At 36.8% G+C, this 14,228-nt stretch overlaps 1 protein-coding gene across 1 annotated transcript in view; it reads left to right on the forward strand.

Moving 5' to 3' along the window:
- Positions 1 to 630: 630 nt before the first annotated feature.
- Positions 631 to 14,228, forward strand: part of LOC126176053 (alpha-aminoadipic semialdehyde dehydrogenase-like) — a 67,734-nt gene continuing 54,136 nt past the window's right edge. Inside the window, exon 1 of the mRNA XM_049923189.1 lies at positions 631 to 888. Coding sequence (XP_049779146.1) covers positions 646 to 888 — 243 coding nt within the window. The 5' untranslated portion in view covers positions 631 to 645. The remainder of the gene's footprint in view (positions 889 to 14,228) is intronic.

The following is a 14,228-nucleotide window of genomic DNA, read 5'->3' on the forward strand; positions in this document are numbered from 1 at the left end:
CCCATATTTTACAACCTTGTTGTAACATTAAAACAGTGTGAGGGTACCATTAATTCAAGAAACATTATATAAAACTGAAAAGCTTGTAGATATAATCATGAGAGAAGAAATACGTTTTATTCATAACAACAAGTCATTAAATTTTAACAAGCATTTCAGACATCAACGCCATTGAATATAAAATACTTTGCAATTTTATATAGTCATCTTGTACTGGCAGTAGAAGAAGCAGATATCTAACAGATATTTTGAAATTGTAACAGTGAAATTAGTGAATTCTTTAATATTAATGTGAGCTCTTCTCCAAGAATTCAATATAGTTGCTGAAGCAGTAAATTTGCCTTTTTGATTTTTCATTGTTTGCCACTATACATATATGTACAATTAAATAATGGTTGCAATTAGCAGTCCTTCATGAAGTATTGTGTTAGTATTTGTGAACAGATTCACTGCCCAAAGCTTTGTTAACTCTTTAGCAGTTTTATGATATGGCAGTACTACAATTAATTAAATTTTCAACTGAAAGTCACTGAAGAACAAGCTGAGTCTCTTTTGAAGACAGTTCTGTTTTAAGCCTGCAGTATTTTCGTACAGTACATTATCTTATCTTATTTGCTGTTTATCAGTTGCTTGGTAGTAACCCCTATGACCTCTCTGAACAGCTCACTGGAGTGCCTATGCCACAAGTACTCAGTCAGAGAGAGGAACACAGCCTCTGGCAGTGTGATGACTTTTAAGAAGATATTTATAAGTCTCATTCAAGTTCGACAAATGATGTCAAAACCAAAATTTCTTATTGAAGAAACTTCATATTCATTTCTTCAAGAACTAGGCTTAGAAAAAGTAAACCCAGGAGTTTACAATGGGAAGTGGACTGCTAGTGGGGAGGTAATGTATGAGTGTCTTCGATGACATCTTCAACATGTCAATGAAGCGTCATCTTCAGTGAACACCTTTGCAATAGTCATTATAATTTTTCTTTGAGACATCACAAACAGAAAATGATCAACTGCTTTTAAAGAGAAAAATTTAAATCTGTGCACCACTATAAAAAAGAGTTTTCAGATATTTGCTTTATATTACAGTGCTATAAACAAACATATCTGTCAACATACGGAAGAATTTTTTTTACCTTTTAGGCTGAAAATTGTTACTACATTCTTGGTAAAATGTGATGTATAGTAAAGATACTCAGTCCACATGAATAGAATATGGCTGCAACACCTATTTCTTTTTAGGATTAGGTAGTTACAAAAATTTTGAATACTCCATCTTATCAGATTTTTCAAGAAAATTGTTTGCACTTACAAACTTGCTGGTTCTTTACATAAAACACAGTGAAAAATTTTTCTGAGCTCTCTGAGATATATTTAATTATTAATGTTATTTAATATAAACTGATACATTCAGATACACACAATACTGGTACTGCTCATTGCTTTGTTACAAAAGTCTTGAGCCACTACTGTGTTGTCATTTCACCTTTGTATTCTGTTAACATTGTGAATGAACCAAACAGCAAGTACCTCATTGATGAAAAGAAATTTAAAGCAGTTTATGACAGCTAATCAGATATACAATATAGTTCCATGAAATCTGAATTAGATGTCTTTCATTGCTGAGCGAAATTATGTTGAAATTGTTTTTCTTTCATTATTTTATGCTTTATGAGTACAATGAAAGGTTTTGATGGGTAAAAGGAACCATCCTGGCATTTGCCTGGAGTGATTTAGGGAAATAATGAAAAACCTAAATCAGTATGGCCGGACATGGGTTTGAACTATCATCCTCCCGAATGTGAGTCTAGTGTGCTAACCACTGTTGTGTGTGTGAGTTGCATTTGTGTGTGTGTGTGTGTGTGTGTGTGTGTGTGTGTTGTTGATGAAGACCTTAATAGCTGAAAGCTATAATTGTAAGAGTCTTTCTGTTGTGTGTATCAGTGACTCAGCATTTCCACTATATGCAGAGTAGCAGCTTTCCTTCTCATAGTATTGTTACATTCCATCCTGTATTTTCCATTGTCTGGAAAAAGATAAAGACAGATAAATAAATCAGTCACTTAGAAGCTTGAATTTAGAGAAGAAAACAAGAAGACAATGGAATGAACATATGAAATTCAGATTCTGAGGAGCTGATGTAACAGGGATATTTCATTAGACCAGAGATAATTTGCCCTTCTAAGTTTAGGATAACATATTTTAAAGACTGTATATAGCACATATAATTCTTATTTTCTTTATAACTTCTGAACCTATTTTCTTTCTTTGCCTCCCTTACTCTCATTTTCTGGCATTGGATATCATTCTCTCCTGCTGATTTCTGGATCTAAAACACTCTTCTGTTGATATTTGCTATTTCAGTCTTCGACAGCCACAGTTCAAACTGTGAATCAGCTATTCCATCCTTCTTGACTTTATACGTTGACCGCTCTGAGGCTGCAGGCAGAAACAGCAGAGGTTCACACCTGATACCATGTGCCCATCAGAGGCTACATACTCCACTATCTGTAGTAGAGTACACAGTGCGATACTGTACATTAATTTGAATTTCTCTATTGAATTGATGGTGATAGACAGGGAATTTGGTATGATATCCTGATCAACACTTTGAACTTCATTTCTTTCTTTCTTTCTTTCTTTTTCTTCTTCTTTTTTTTAACTCTTTACACACCATCCAAAGATATACTGTACTAAAAAGAATGGAGCATGTGGTCCATGGTAGCCTCAGTATGTTAATTGATGAAAAAAGTACTTCTTAACTAACTCTTGTGGCATCAAATAAGAGGTAAATACTATATGTGGGCAGTATTTCAGCCTTATCCTAAATAAAATCTTACTCATTACATTAAAATGATGGCATGATTTCATGGCATTGTACATGACAATCAAACAGGGTCTTGTAAGTACAAGGGAAAGAAGAAAATTTCTGAGCATGGGACAGCAATTGTGTTCATATCAATTAAGTCTTCAACAGGCTTGATAAATGAACTGTAAGTGCTGCTCAGAGATGAAGAGACTGTCACAGTAGAGGAATCTGTGGCAGACAGTTCTACATTTTTCTATAACCTTGATTCTGTGATCATTCAGTACTCTCGTCAAACGAGGAACTTAAGGTATAAGAGGAGTTGCACTAGATTTCTTAAATTCTTATCTGCATACGAGAGGACTTTGGGCCACACTATTTACAATAATGAAGTTAGTTATGTATTTTGTGGATCATAATTATGACTTTTCACTGTGATGTGGAATGAGTCAGTTTTACAACTGTAGTGAGCCTACATGTCTTCTTTGAAAAGTATAGCAACATGCTTCCATTTACATGATTTTTTTAAGTTAATTTTTTTATTATTATTGTTTAACTTGCATACACTGATTTATACTTAACCATGTTCAATTTCTCTCTTCCTCTATTAACACACACCAACAGTGAAATCAATAAACAAGATATTTCAGCTGTAGGACCCAACAGGAAAGTATTATGAAGCCACTTTTGCAGTCTGTTTTCACCAATGACATAACAGACAACAAAACTTAAAGTTTGTAAACAATGTTAGTGATAATTCCTTTATTAGCTGTGGTTTGTACTGAACAGATAGCAACACAAAACAATAAAGGGATCTTTGCTTTGATCACAAAATATCTTATAATGTGTAAACTGACACTGAAAGACAGTAAGACAGACATGATGAAGTTTTTTTTTAAAAAAGTTATAGTGCATCTTGCATGTGTGTAAGTTCTGAATTATTGTATTGAGGCAAAAAATTTGATAAATGTAAATTTCTAGGCATTCTGATGGATGAGCATCTTATCAGCTCCACCTGTAAAAATATTATCTGCAATTTTGACTTCTTAAAATGTCTCACATTTTTCAATGAAATTCCTACACACTAATGCACTCACATTTGCAATATGGAATTCTGTTTTAAGTTGGACACCTGTGGTCCATCAGCATAAAGTATGCAGACTCCAGAAGATGTCAGTCAGAATTATTGTTGATGTAAGTCTGTGTCAATCCTTTAGATACTATTTTATTAAATATAATATCTTTAAAATGTGAATAATGTATAAACTTTGTATATTCCTAAGACAGTTATGTGCATGGAAGTGAATGTGGAAAATAAAATAATAACTAAAGACAGTCACCTTACAATATATAAACCATAGATAATTAGCATAATTAATTTGTTAGTTTTTTTCTATGGGTCATGATTGTGACCTCTTACTATGTTGTGGTATGAACCACATTCACAATTACAATACAATTTTCCAGTGAAAATTATGGCAGCATGTTGACAATTTATGTGATTTCTTGAGGTTTCTTTTTCATGGTTACAGTGATTTACACTTTAATACGTTTAACCTCTCTCTTCCTCTTAAGAAACACACATACATACACACTGCTACAAATTCAGAAACTCTTTTATAGAGTGGAAGGAGTTGCCAAGTACATTTGGTTTTAGTTTGTATTTGAAGTTAATTTTAATATCTATTAAATTCTTTACACCTGAGTCCTTTCTTTACCACACTAAGACTGAGTGATGGAGAGTGTAAATCATCTCCCTTTTAATATTATATTTATCAATATTACTATTATTTTCAAATTGAGAATTCCTGCTGACAACATACTTTATAAGGCAGTAATTTATTGTGAGGATTTTGTCAGTACACACAACTTTCTAAAGAGCTGTCTTGAAAAAGTTGTAGACTGGACTCCACATATTATCTGCATCTACAAATGTACATGTTCTGCAAACCCCAGAATATGATGCCATAGGACAATAGTGAATAAAAACAGGAAAAGTAAACCAGCTCCAAAATCTGATGATAATGTGTAATACAAAAGTTGTAGAGCTTAGGCATTTAAGAAGATCTGTAACGTGAATTCCACTGCAGGTTCTTATCAATTTGAGTACCTAATGATTTAAAATATTCTGTTTAATTTTTTGATCTATCTTCATGCATTATTTCTAATGGTGTGGTCAGCCCTTGTGCATTAAAGAATTGCATGTATTGTGTTTTACCTAAATTCACCCACAGCTCATTTTTGGCGAATCAGTTGTTAATGAAAAAAAAAAAAATCATCATTTACATTTTCAGGTGCTGAAAGTACTACATTAGGCCTGGTTATAAAACCTGCATCATCAACAAGCAGATGATACATTTATTGTATACATTTATTTCCTTTTTTAGATTTTCTTTGCATCTAGCCAGCACAATGATGGCTTCTGCAAATGTCAGACTTAATATGATAAAAATCACATTTAAAAAATGCGTTACATACTATAATATTTGCTTCCTACATCTGCTTTATACATTTAGAAGTCTCGCCCTGGTGCTGTAACATCAACCCACTCACTGTTACCATTACCACTGTGCAGTGCAGTTTTCCACCGAGAGCGGCTGGCCAGCCCATCTCATAATCCTTAGGTGTACATGTTATTATGACCCACATGTTGCCACACTGTGGCTACCAGCCCATGGCTGTTATTGGAGTACTCCATGGTGGCTATCTTAACACCTCTTATTAATTTCACTAAAACTGGTTAGTGGCACTACAGTTGCTAGGAGGTCTATGACATTGTCCCATTAGTCGGTTCTCTATCTGCTCAAAAACATTTTTCAAGCAGTGTATTCAGAAAAAAACTAACATGTACCCCACCTTTGGACCAGTTTTAATTGTATGACTCCCCCTTTCTATAGCTGGCAAGTTGAATTCTGCCTCTTATAATAACATGACAGGAAAATGTACTCATGATTTTCTCCGAGTACTGTCTGAAGTGATCTGCCAATACAACTATTAAGTCAGATGCTCTGTAAAAGCAATTGCTTACTATGTTCGACCATCTTTGATGCTCAATTTCACTTAAATTATTTCACATTCAAAATCCATAACAATCTTTCCAGAAATGATGGAATTCTTTCCAGCAATAGATACACCACCCCTATTTATATCTAACCTATCCTTGTGAGTTAATAGGGATGAACCAGGCACTCCAATTGAGAATGAAGAAACTGGATGTAAAACACATTAACATACGTTAGCAATGTATACAACAATGTGCCCAGGAGCGGTGGGAAATGTGAAACTAAAGCAGAGTTTGAGGACTGCACCTACTGCTTTGCTCATTTATACTGTATGGTCTACATAGATTTTTATTTTGTAATTCTTTAACTGATTTTTATCTTGTTAACAAATCACATGACCTTCTAAACTTTGTTCACTAAATAAGGTCATACAAGCACTGTCTTTGCCAAATGTACATCTGACAAATAAGCAGTTGTGGTCACTGGAGTCCAAGGATTTTGTTAATCTTTCCTTTGTGTTCTTGTGGTAGTATCTCCATAGAAACATCAACCCCTAACACATATTTCTTTACCTCTAACCAAGAAGTGAATTACCAATTTTTGTAGATTTGGCTTTAAAATTTTTATCATAATGAAATATTGTCCTAAAAATTTTCATCTTCTGTATTACCCATTCAAGGGTTGAATTTCCAAACCTGCTGAAACACATTTTTTAAATTTCTGACTGAGGAACTAGATACCAATTGTCGTAGTTCCAGCTTCAAAATTGCCTTAACAGTGATACATTTTCAAAAAGACTCTCATCCCTTATTACCCCCCACCCCCTTACGAGTGTAATTTCAAACAATCCCTTATTAAACAATGCCGTGTAGAAGATACAAACTCTCTCCAGATTTCAAGTTTCTATCATTAACAGTTTGGGCTGTGTAGCAATTGACATAGATATAACTTTAAAATTGCTTTCACAGTGAAATATTTTCATAAAACATTTCACCTCCTATTTCCCTGCTGCAGGGATTGAGTAGCCAAAAACAGTGAAATGCATAATTTTTTTTTATTTCTAATATAAATTCACATTTAAAAATGCTCATTCACTAAGGAATGAAATAAATAGGAAGTGCAGGGAAGCTAGGATGAAATGGCTCCATGAAAAATGTGAAGCAATTGAAAAAGAAAGGATTGCCGGAAGGACTAACTCAGTGTACAGAAAAGTCAAAACAATCTACGGTGGAATTAAAAGCAAGGGTGGTAACATTAAGAGTGCAATTGGAATTCCACTGTTAAATGCAGAGGAGAGAGCAGATAGATGGAAAGAGTACATTGAAGGCCTCTAAAGGGGACACATTTGTCTGGTGTGATAGAAGAAGAAACAGGAGTCGATTTAGAGGAGATATGAGATCCAGCATTAGAATCAGAAGAGAGCTTTGGTGGACCTAAGATCAAATAAGGCAGAAGGGATGGATAACATTCCATCAGAATTTCTAAAATCATTGGGGGAAGTGGGAGCAAAACGACTACTCACGTTGGTGTGTACAGTGTGTGAGTATGGTGACATACCATCAGACTTGCGGAGAAATATCATCCACATAATTCTGAAGACTGTACGAGTTGACAAGTGCGAGAATTATCACACAATCAGTTTAATAGCTCATGCATCCAAGTTGCTGACAGGATTAATATACAGAAGAATGGAAAAGAAAATTGAGGATGCATTAGATGACAATCAGTTTGGCTTCTGGAATGGTAATGGCACCAGAGAGGCAATTCTGATGTTGTGGTTGATAATAGAAGCAAGATTAAAGTTAAATCGAGACACATTGATGGGATCTGTCAACCTGGAAAAAACATTCAACAATGTAAAGTGATGCAAGATTTTCGAAATTCTGAGAAAAATGGGAGTAAGCTAGAGGGTGAGATAGGTAATATACAATATGTACAAGAGCCAAGAGGAAATAATAATAGTGGATGACCAAGAATGAAGTACTCAGATTAAAAAGGATGTAAGACAGGGATGTAGTCTTTCGCCTGTACTGTTCAATCTGTACATCAAAGAAGCAATGATGGAAGTAAAAGAAAGGTTCAGGAGTGGAATTAAAATCCAAGGTGAAAGGGTATAAACGAAAAAATTTTCTGATGACATTACTATCCTCAGTGAAAGTGAAGAAGAATTACATGATGCGCTGAATGGAATGAATAGTGTAATGAGTACAGAATATGGATTGAGAGTAAATCAAAATGCATAGCAGAAATGAGAACAATGAGAAACTTAACATGAGAACTGATGGCCACGAAGTACATGAAGTTAAGGAACTCTGCTACCTAGGCAGGAAAATAACCAATGACAGATGGAGCGAGGAGGACATCAATAGCAGACTAGCAATGGCAAAAAGAGCATTCCCTGCCATGAGAAAGTCTACTAGTATCAAACGTAGGCCTTAATTTGAGGAAGAAATTTTAGAATGTTCATTTGGAGCACAGCATTGTGTGGTAGTGAGACATGGACTCTGGGAAAACTGAAACAGAAGAGAATCAAAGCATTTGAGATGTGGTGTTACAGATGAATGTTGAAAATTAGGTGGACTGGTAAGGTAAGAAACAAGAAGGTTCTGGGCAGAATTGGAAGGGAAAGGAATTTGTGGAAAATGAGTGTTGAAAATTAGGTGGACTGATAGAGTAATGAATGATGAGGTTCTGCACAAAATCAGAAAGGAAAGGAATGTATGGAAAATATTGACAAGGTGATGGTAGGACATCTGTAAGACAACAGGGAATGACTTCCATGGTACTTTAGGGAGCAGTAGAGTGCAAAAATTGTGCAGGAAGACAGAGATTGGAATACATTCCGCAAGTAATTGAGGATGTAGGTTGCAAGTGCTACTGCGAGATGAAGAGGTTGTCACAGGAGAGGAATTCATGGTGGGGTGCACCTATCCAGTAAAAATAAAAAATACATAATCAACTTCAATCTGTGCCAAATCTTTGTACAGAAAATTTTCTGTACTGTTGACCATGGGATGGACAATTCTCATGACACCGCACAAGCAACCTCATCAATAATTTCCACCAGGATAAGACATCTTCCTCTTCCAGGTGCCACACCAAGCTCATTCATGTTTTTGAATTTCATTATCATATTCTTTAAACCATTTAATGACACAGGGCCCCTCCTCAGACCTCTCAGTTAGTGATCACTACAGCACTGAAATTGCCACCTAACAGATGGCACACAGTCTTTCTTTTCTATAGCTATACTGTTCACCCATGTTAGGGCTTGTCAAATGACATCGTGGATGTCATACCATCATACACATAGTGTACTGCACCAGATTAGCATCTGGTGGCCTGAATTGGAACTACTTCTTTTTCAGCATACATCAGTTCTGCATTAACACATTAGTGTATCTACCAAGTTTTGCTCGCACGCAATGATGACAGTGCACACTGGACCTCTGTGAGTAGCTGCCACATGGTATATAACAAGAACAAGAGCAGACCCAAAGTTGGCCCTGTGGTATACATGTAATGAGTAGCACCATTCTGAGTTTCTTTCTACAACACTGTGCATTCTGTTAGTAAGATAAGTGAAAACTAGTTACTAGCAAGTTTTTTAATACCATAATATTTGAGCTTCTTTAGAGGAATACTGAAAACTGCATAATCAAATGCTTTTGACAAGTCACAGAGAATACCAGTTCACAATATTTTGTCCCATCACTTAAATTTTATATAATCTAACTTGTGAACAAAAAAACAGCATGTTCATTGGACAGATACTTTTGAAACAAAAATTGAGACTGACCAAGTGTTATGTTTTGAGGGAGATCTGTTATGATTCTTGCAGACATAACCCAATACCTTCGAGAAGTAGGTAAGTAGTGAAACTGATTAGTAATTATTAATAATTGTCTTTCTATGTTTCTTTTAAAGGGGTCCAAAATATTGATGTTCACTGTCCCTATAAATAATCCCTTTGGTAGTGATGTATTGAATATTTGACTGAGTACATTGCATATTCATCTTTATTCATCTGTATTGCCATTGACACAATGGAATATGGTTCATCTCTTATTCACATTATCAATGTGCTTAATGGTATGCACAAATGCAGAATTTAGCATACATTTTAAACTTTAACATATATTCACAAACTGTACATCAAAAAATTATTTTACATTATAAAAAGGATTTTCAGCTAAATGATAATGCAACTTTTTAAAAAATAATTTACATGACATGAGCCACATTGAGGGTGTTAATTTGTTAAAGATTTTTAGTGAGCTGACTGGTGAAGTGAGCTGCCTTTACCTGTCTGTGTCTTGGAATATCTATTTAGTGTTTCCCCTTGTACCATACTGCCGTATACCTCCTATTATATAAAGTCTCTTGCATTTTGTTTAATGTAGAGTGATGAGACATAAATATGTAGATTTACAAAAGTAGAGATGCTGAGCTGCAGATGGGCACAACAAAAAGACCCTCACAATTAAAGCTTTCGGCCATTGACTTTTTTCAACTATAGGCACACACACACACACACTGACGCAAATGCAACTTACATACACGACTGCAGTCTCAGGCAATTGAAACCAGTGTGGTTTCATAATTGACAGCGTCATTGAGTCAACATGTGAACATGTAGGGATGGTCTGTTGTGGAGCTCCATGTTCAACAGTGAACAGTGTGCTCCGAAATACTTGTGCGTGCACCAGCATTATATATTTCAGCAGAGATGCCACTGATCACAATCTATCCTATTTTACAGAGCAGACAAGCCTATGAACCCCACATTCTGTGAAGAGTCTTGGACATCCAACCATTTAAGACCAGTGGTAGTTTCAGTGTCCGTCTACCTCTTTCTGGAAATGCTCGTGACAGTAGCACATGAACGTTCTACCAGTTTTGCCATTTTCAAGATACTCATTCACAGGTTCTGCATGATAATTTATCAAAGTTGCTTATCTCAATGAATTTCCCCATTTTCAGTCCATATCTTTGCTTGGATGATCCCCCATCTTTGTCTGCTCCACTTACATACATTTGTAACCACATTACATGCCTGCAACGTCACCAGGTGGCATCCAGTGTCACTGTGGGCAGTGCTCATAATGTTTTGGCTTTTCAGTGTATATTAAGTTTACTAAACACAGGTCAACAGTGATCTCTTTGTCAAGCTCTACACATTTCTCTTATGATTGTTATTTGTATCTTCAATATCTCACTTACATGTTTAGAATTCCCCAGTAACTGCAGACCATACAAAATGTGAGACTGGAACAGTCAAAAAGAGGTTACTTTCTGAAGTAACCGAATCTTTCAGTTTCCATATTACATATGTTATCATTGATACTTTTTTGCAGATAAAACTGATGAGTTCTCCTCAGACCAACTTGGAGTCAATATCAGAACCAGATTTTAAATTGTAAGACATTTCCAGGGGCAGATGTGGTCTCTGACCACAGCTTGTTGGTTATGAACTGTAGATTAAAACTGAAGAAATTGCAAAAAGATAGGAAATTAAGGAGAAGAGACCTAGATAAATTGAAAGAACCAGGGGTTGTTGAGGGTTTCAGAGGAAGCATTAGGCAATGGTTGACTAGAATAGTGGAAAGGAATACAGTAGAAGAAGAATGGATAGTATTGAGAGATGAAATAGTGAAGCCAACAGAGGATCAAACATGTAAAACGATGAGAACAAGTAGCAATCCTTGTGTAACACGGAAGACACCAAATTTAATTGATGAAAGGAGAAAATATAAAAGTGCAGTAAATGAAGCAGATGAAATGGAATTGTGATGGTGCTTGCTTGCTTTATTTCTTCATTGGTTGTCCTCTGTGTAGACATACTGGCTGAAAAAATAGGGAGTGGAAGTGCAACTACTGTCTACTGTATATGATGTAGCCAGCACATGCACAGTTGCATTTCACAGTCTTTAACTTTCAATGTTTGCAACCCCCCTATATTACACAGTTATATGGCCAGTGCAGTATTGTTTAACTTTCGATAAGCCTCATTAATAGTTTGCAAGTGAACATCCACATATTACTACAATAGTTTACTATTGAACATCTACGAGCAGTAAAAACATAACCACAAAGTTCACAGTTCTTGAAGATTAGAAAGGTATGTATGGAGCCATTGTTTTAACACATGGCCTAATTATTTCACAGTTAAGTTGAAGTATTGTTGGTTTCTCATCTGAAACTCAGCTGTGAACTGACTGTCGGGACCAAAAATTGGACCATTATATATCCCCACAATAAAAGGTGCTGAAACTACACCTTGTTTGAAGTTTAATTTACAGAAATTACAATTAAAATTTAACTCATTAAATTAATTGAATACATCAGATTTTTTTAACAGTTTCTTCTACTACAAGGGTTAGGCTGAATTATTTGTTTAAATCATGAAATTAACATATGTAGTTATGTAAACAATACTTTTGACAAAACTGTTAATTACTTTGAAATTAATTAAGGGCTGGTTTTGCTAACAACTTTTCAAATAGAGCCAAATAGATCCTTTAAGAATACTATTAGTTGTTCCTCCAAATAGGGGGGAGGGGGATAAAAATCCTAGATGGAGACCAAGGGATGAACATAGCGAGCAGATTCAGAGGGATGTAGGTTGGCTTGCACAGGACAGAGTAGAATGGAGGGCTGCAGCAAACCAATCTTTAAACTGCAGACCACAACAACATGACATCAGTGGATTTTATAATTTTCCAGTGAAAAGACTGTTTTACTGGAAACTGCTGCCAAGTAGTTCACTTGCGGACTTCTCAGCTGAGTTGATTGTGTTTCCAATTTCTTTGAATTCATTTGCTTGGTCTGGTTCAAGTGACACTTATTGTGTGTTGTTGGGAAAGTGTTCTTGTGTGATAATCTGCCATGCTGCTTTGCATTTGTTTCGAGCAGTGTCTATAAACCTTGCATAGGCTAATTTTTTGCATGAAGAAACTAAGTTTTATATAAAAAAAATATATTTCAGGCATGTCCTATAATCTATATAAGCCCATCTAGTGACTGTCTTACAGTTATTATTACACACACTTCGCAGTATTAATATTTGTTTCTGTGTCCTGATCATCCTTGTTTTCTTCCTGCTAGTGCCTATATGTGATAGTGCACCATAGGAATATGTATGCAGGGTTAATGAGGAAAGTGCTTCCCACACTGGTGACCCTCGACTGAAATGCACCCACTACCTGGCTTCCGCTTGCTACACCAGCTCATTTGCATTGTGCAGACACATTGCAGATCCATTCCCACCCCTCTGCCTACCACTGCTAGTGAACAAGCAATGCACCATGGTACAGAACAATCACGTTACATCATCCCTGGTGGGTCTAGCCCTCACCAATGAGACCCACTACTCCCGCCACCTCCACCTGCGGGCACAGATGGACAGATTGCAATTGTTCCTAACCTGCTTTGTGCAGCTCACAGATACCCCAACTGTGCAGATACATGTACTCTCTCTCAGCCCTCCATCTGACTGTGCCATGATGCACTTGCCACTGTTCAATGTGCATGACCCATGCCTGTGGTTTGTTTCTGTGGAGATGATATTCCAGGCTCTTCCATCAGAAATGACACAAGTGGAACCATTGATTACAGCAGAGGCATGCAATGTCATGCTACAGTCTGGCAAATTTAGCGCCCTACATGTCTGGCTCAAAGAGCGACTCACTATTTCAGAATTGCAGTGCAGTTTCGCACTGTTCTCAATGCAGGAGTGTGCCTACAAGTGGCCCTCACAACCCCTTCAGCACCTGGCCAAGCCATCAGTGCTTCATGAAACACTGCTAATAGCAAATTGGTGCATGCTTGTGCCCACTGCAGTACATAGTGTTAGCTGTGCAGGAGTTTCACATTGCCCGATGCAGCAGCTGCCACCACTACAGGGTTTTCAAAGCCCTTGAGGGACAAAACATTGCCGCCAAATGCAATGTCACAACATCCATGTGCATGATCACATGCTAGCACAACCTGCAGCATCCCAAGCACCCCCAGTCCTCCACAGATATAGTGTAGCTGATAGCCAAGATGATTAGTAAGGTGGGTGAGCTCACTGCTGCCTTGGAGCACATGCACCTGCCTCACACCATGCATTGCCCACCTCTGCCCAGTGGTGCTTACAACTACCAGTGTACACACTCATGCAGGCACCCCTCTCCACTGCAGCCAGTTCACTATAGCCATGGTGTGTGTGGGGCTGACAAGTACTGTTGGTACCAATAGCATTACGGCAGACACACTGCAGATTGACATGTACATGTGCATGGGCCTCAAACACCAACAACAGCAATTGGTAGTAGGCACGCCTGTCTGCTCTGTGATTTTGCACCACCTACTTGTATGCGATCATGGTAACCTCCACTCATTGCCACCCTTCCTCATCGACCCAGATTTGGACCTTTCTGT

The sequence above is a fragment of the Schistocerca cancellata genome, chromosome 1, assembly GCF_023864275.1.
Source record: "Schistocerca cancellata isolate TAMUIC-IGC-003103 chromosome 1, iqSchCanc2.1, whole genome shotgun sequence".
Lineage (NCBI taxonomy): Eukaryota > Metazoa > Arthropoda > Insecta > Orthoptera > Acrididae > Schistocerca > Schistocerca cancellata.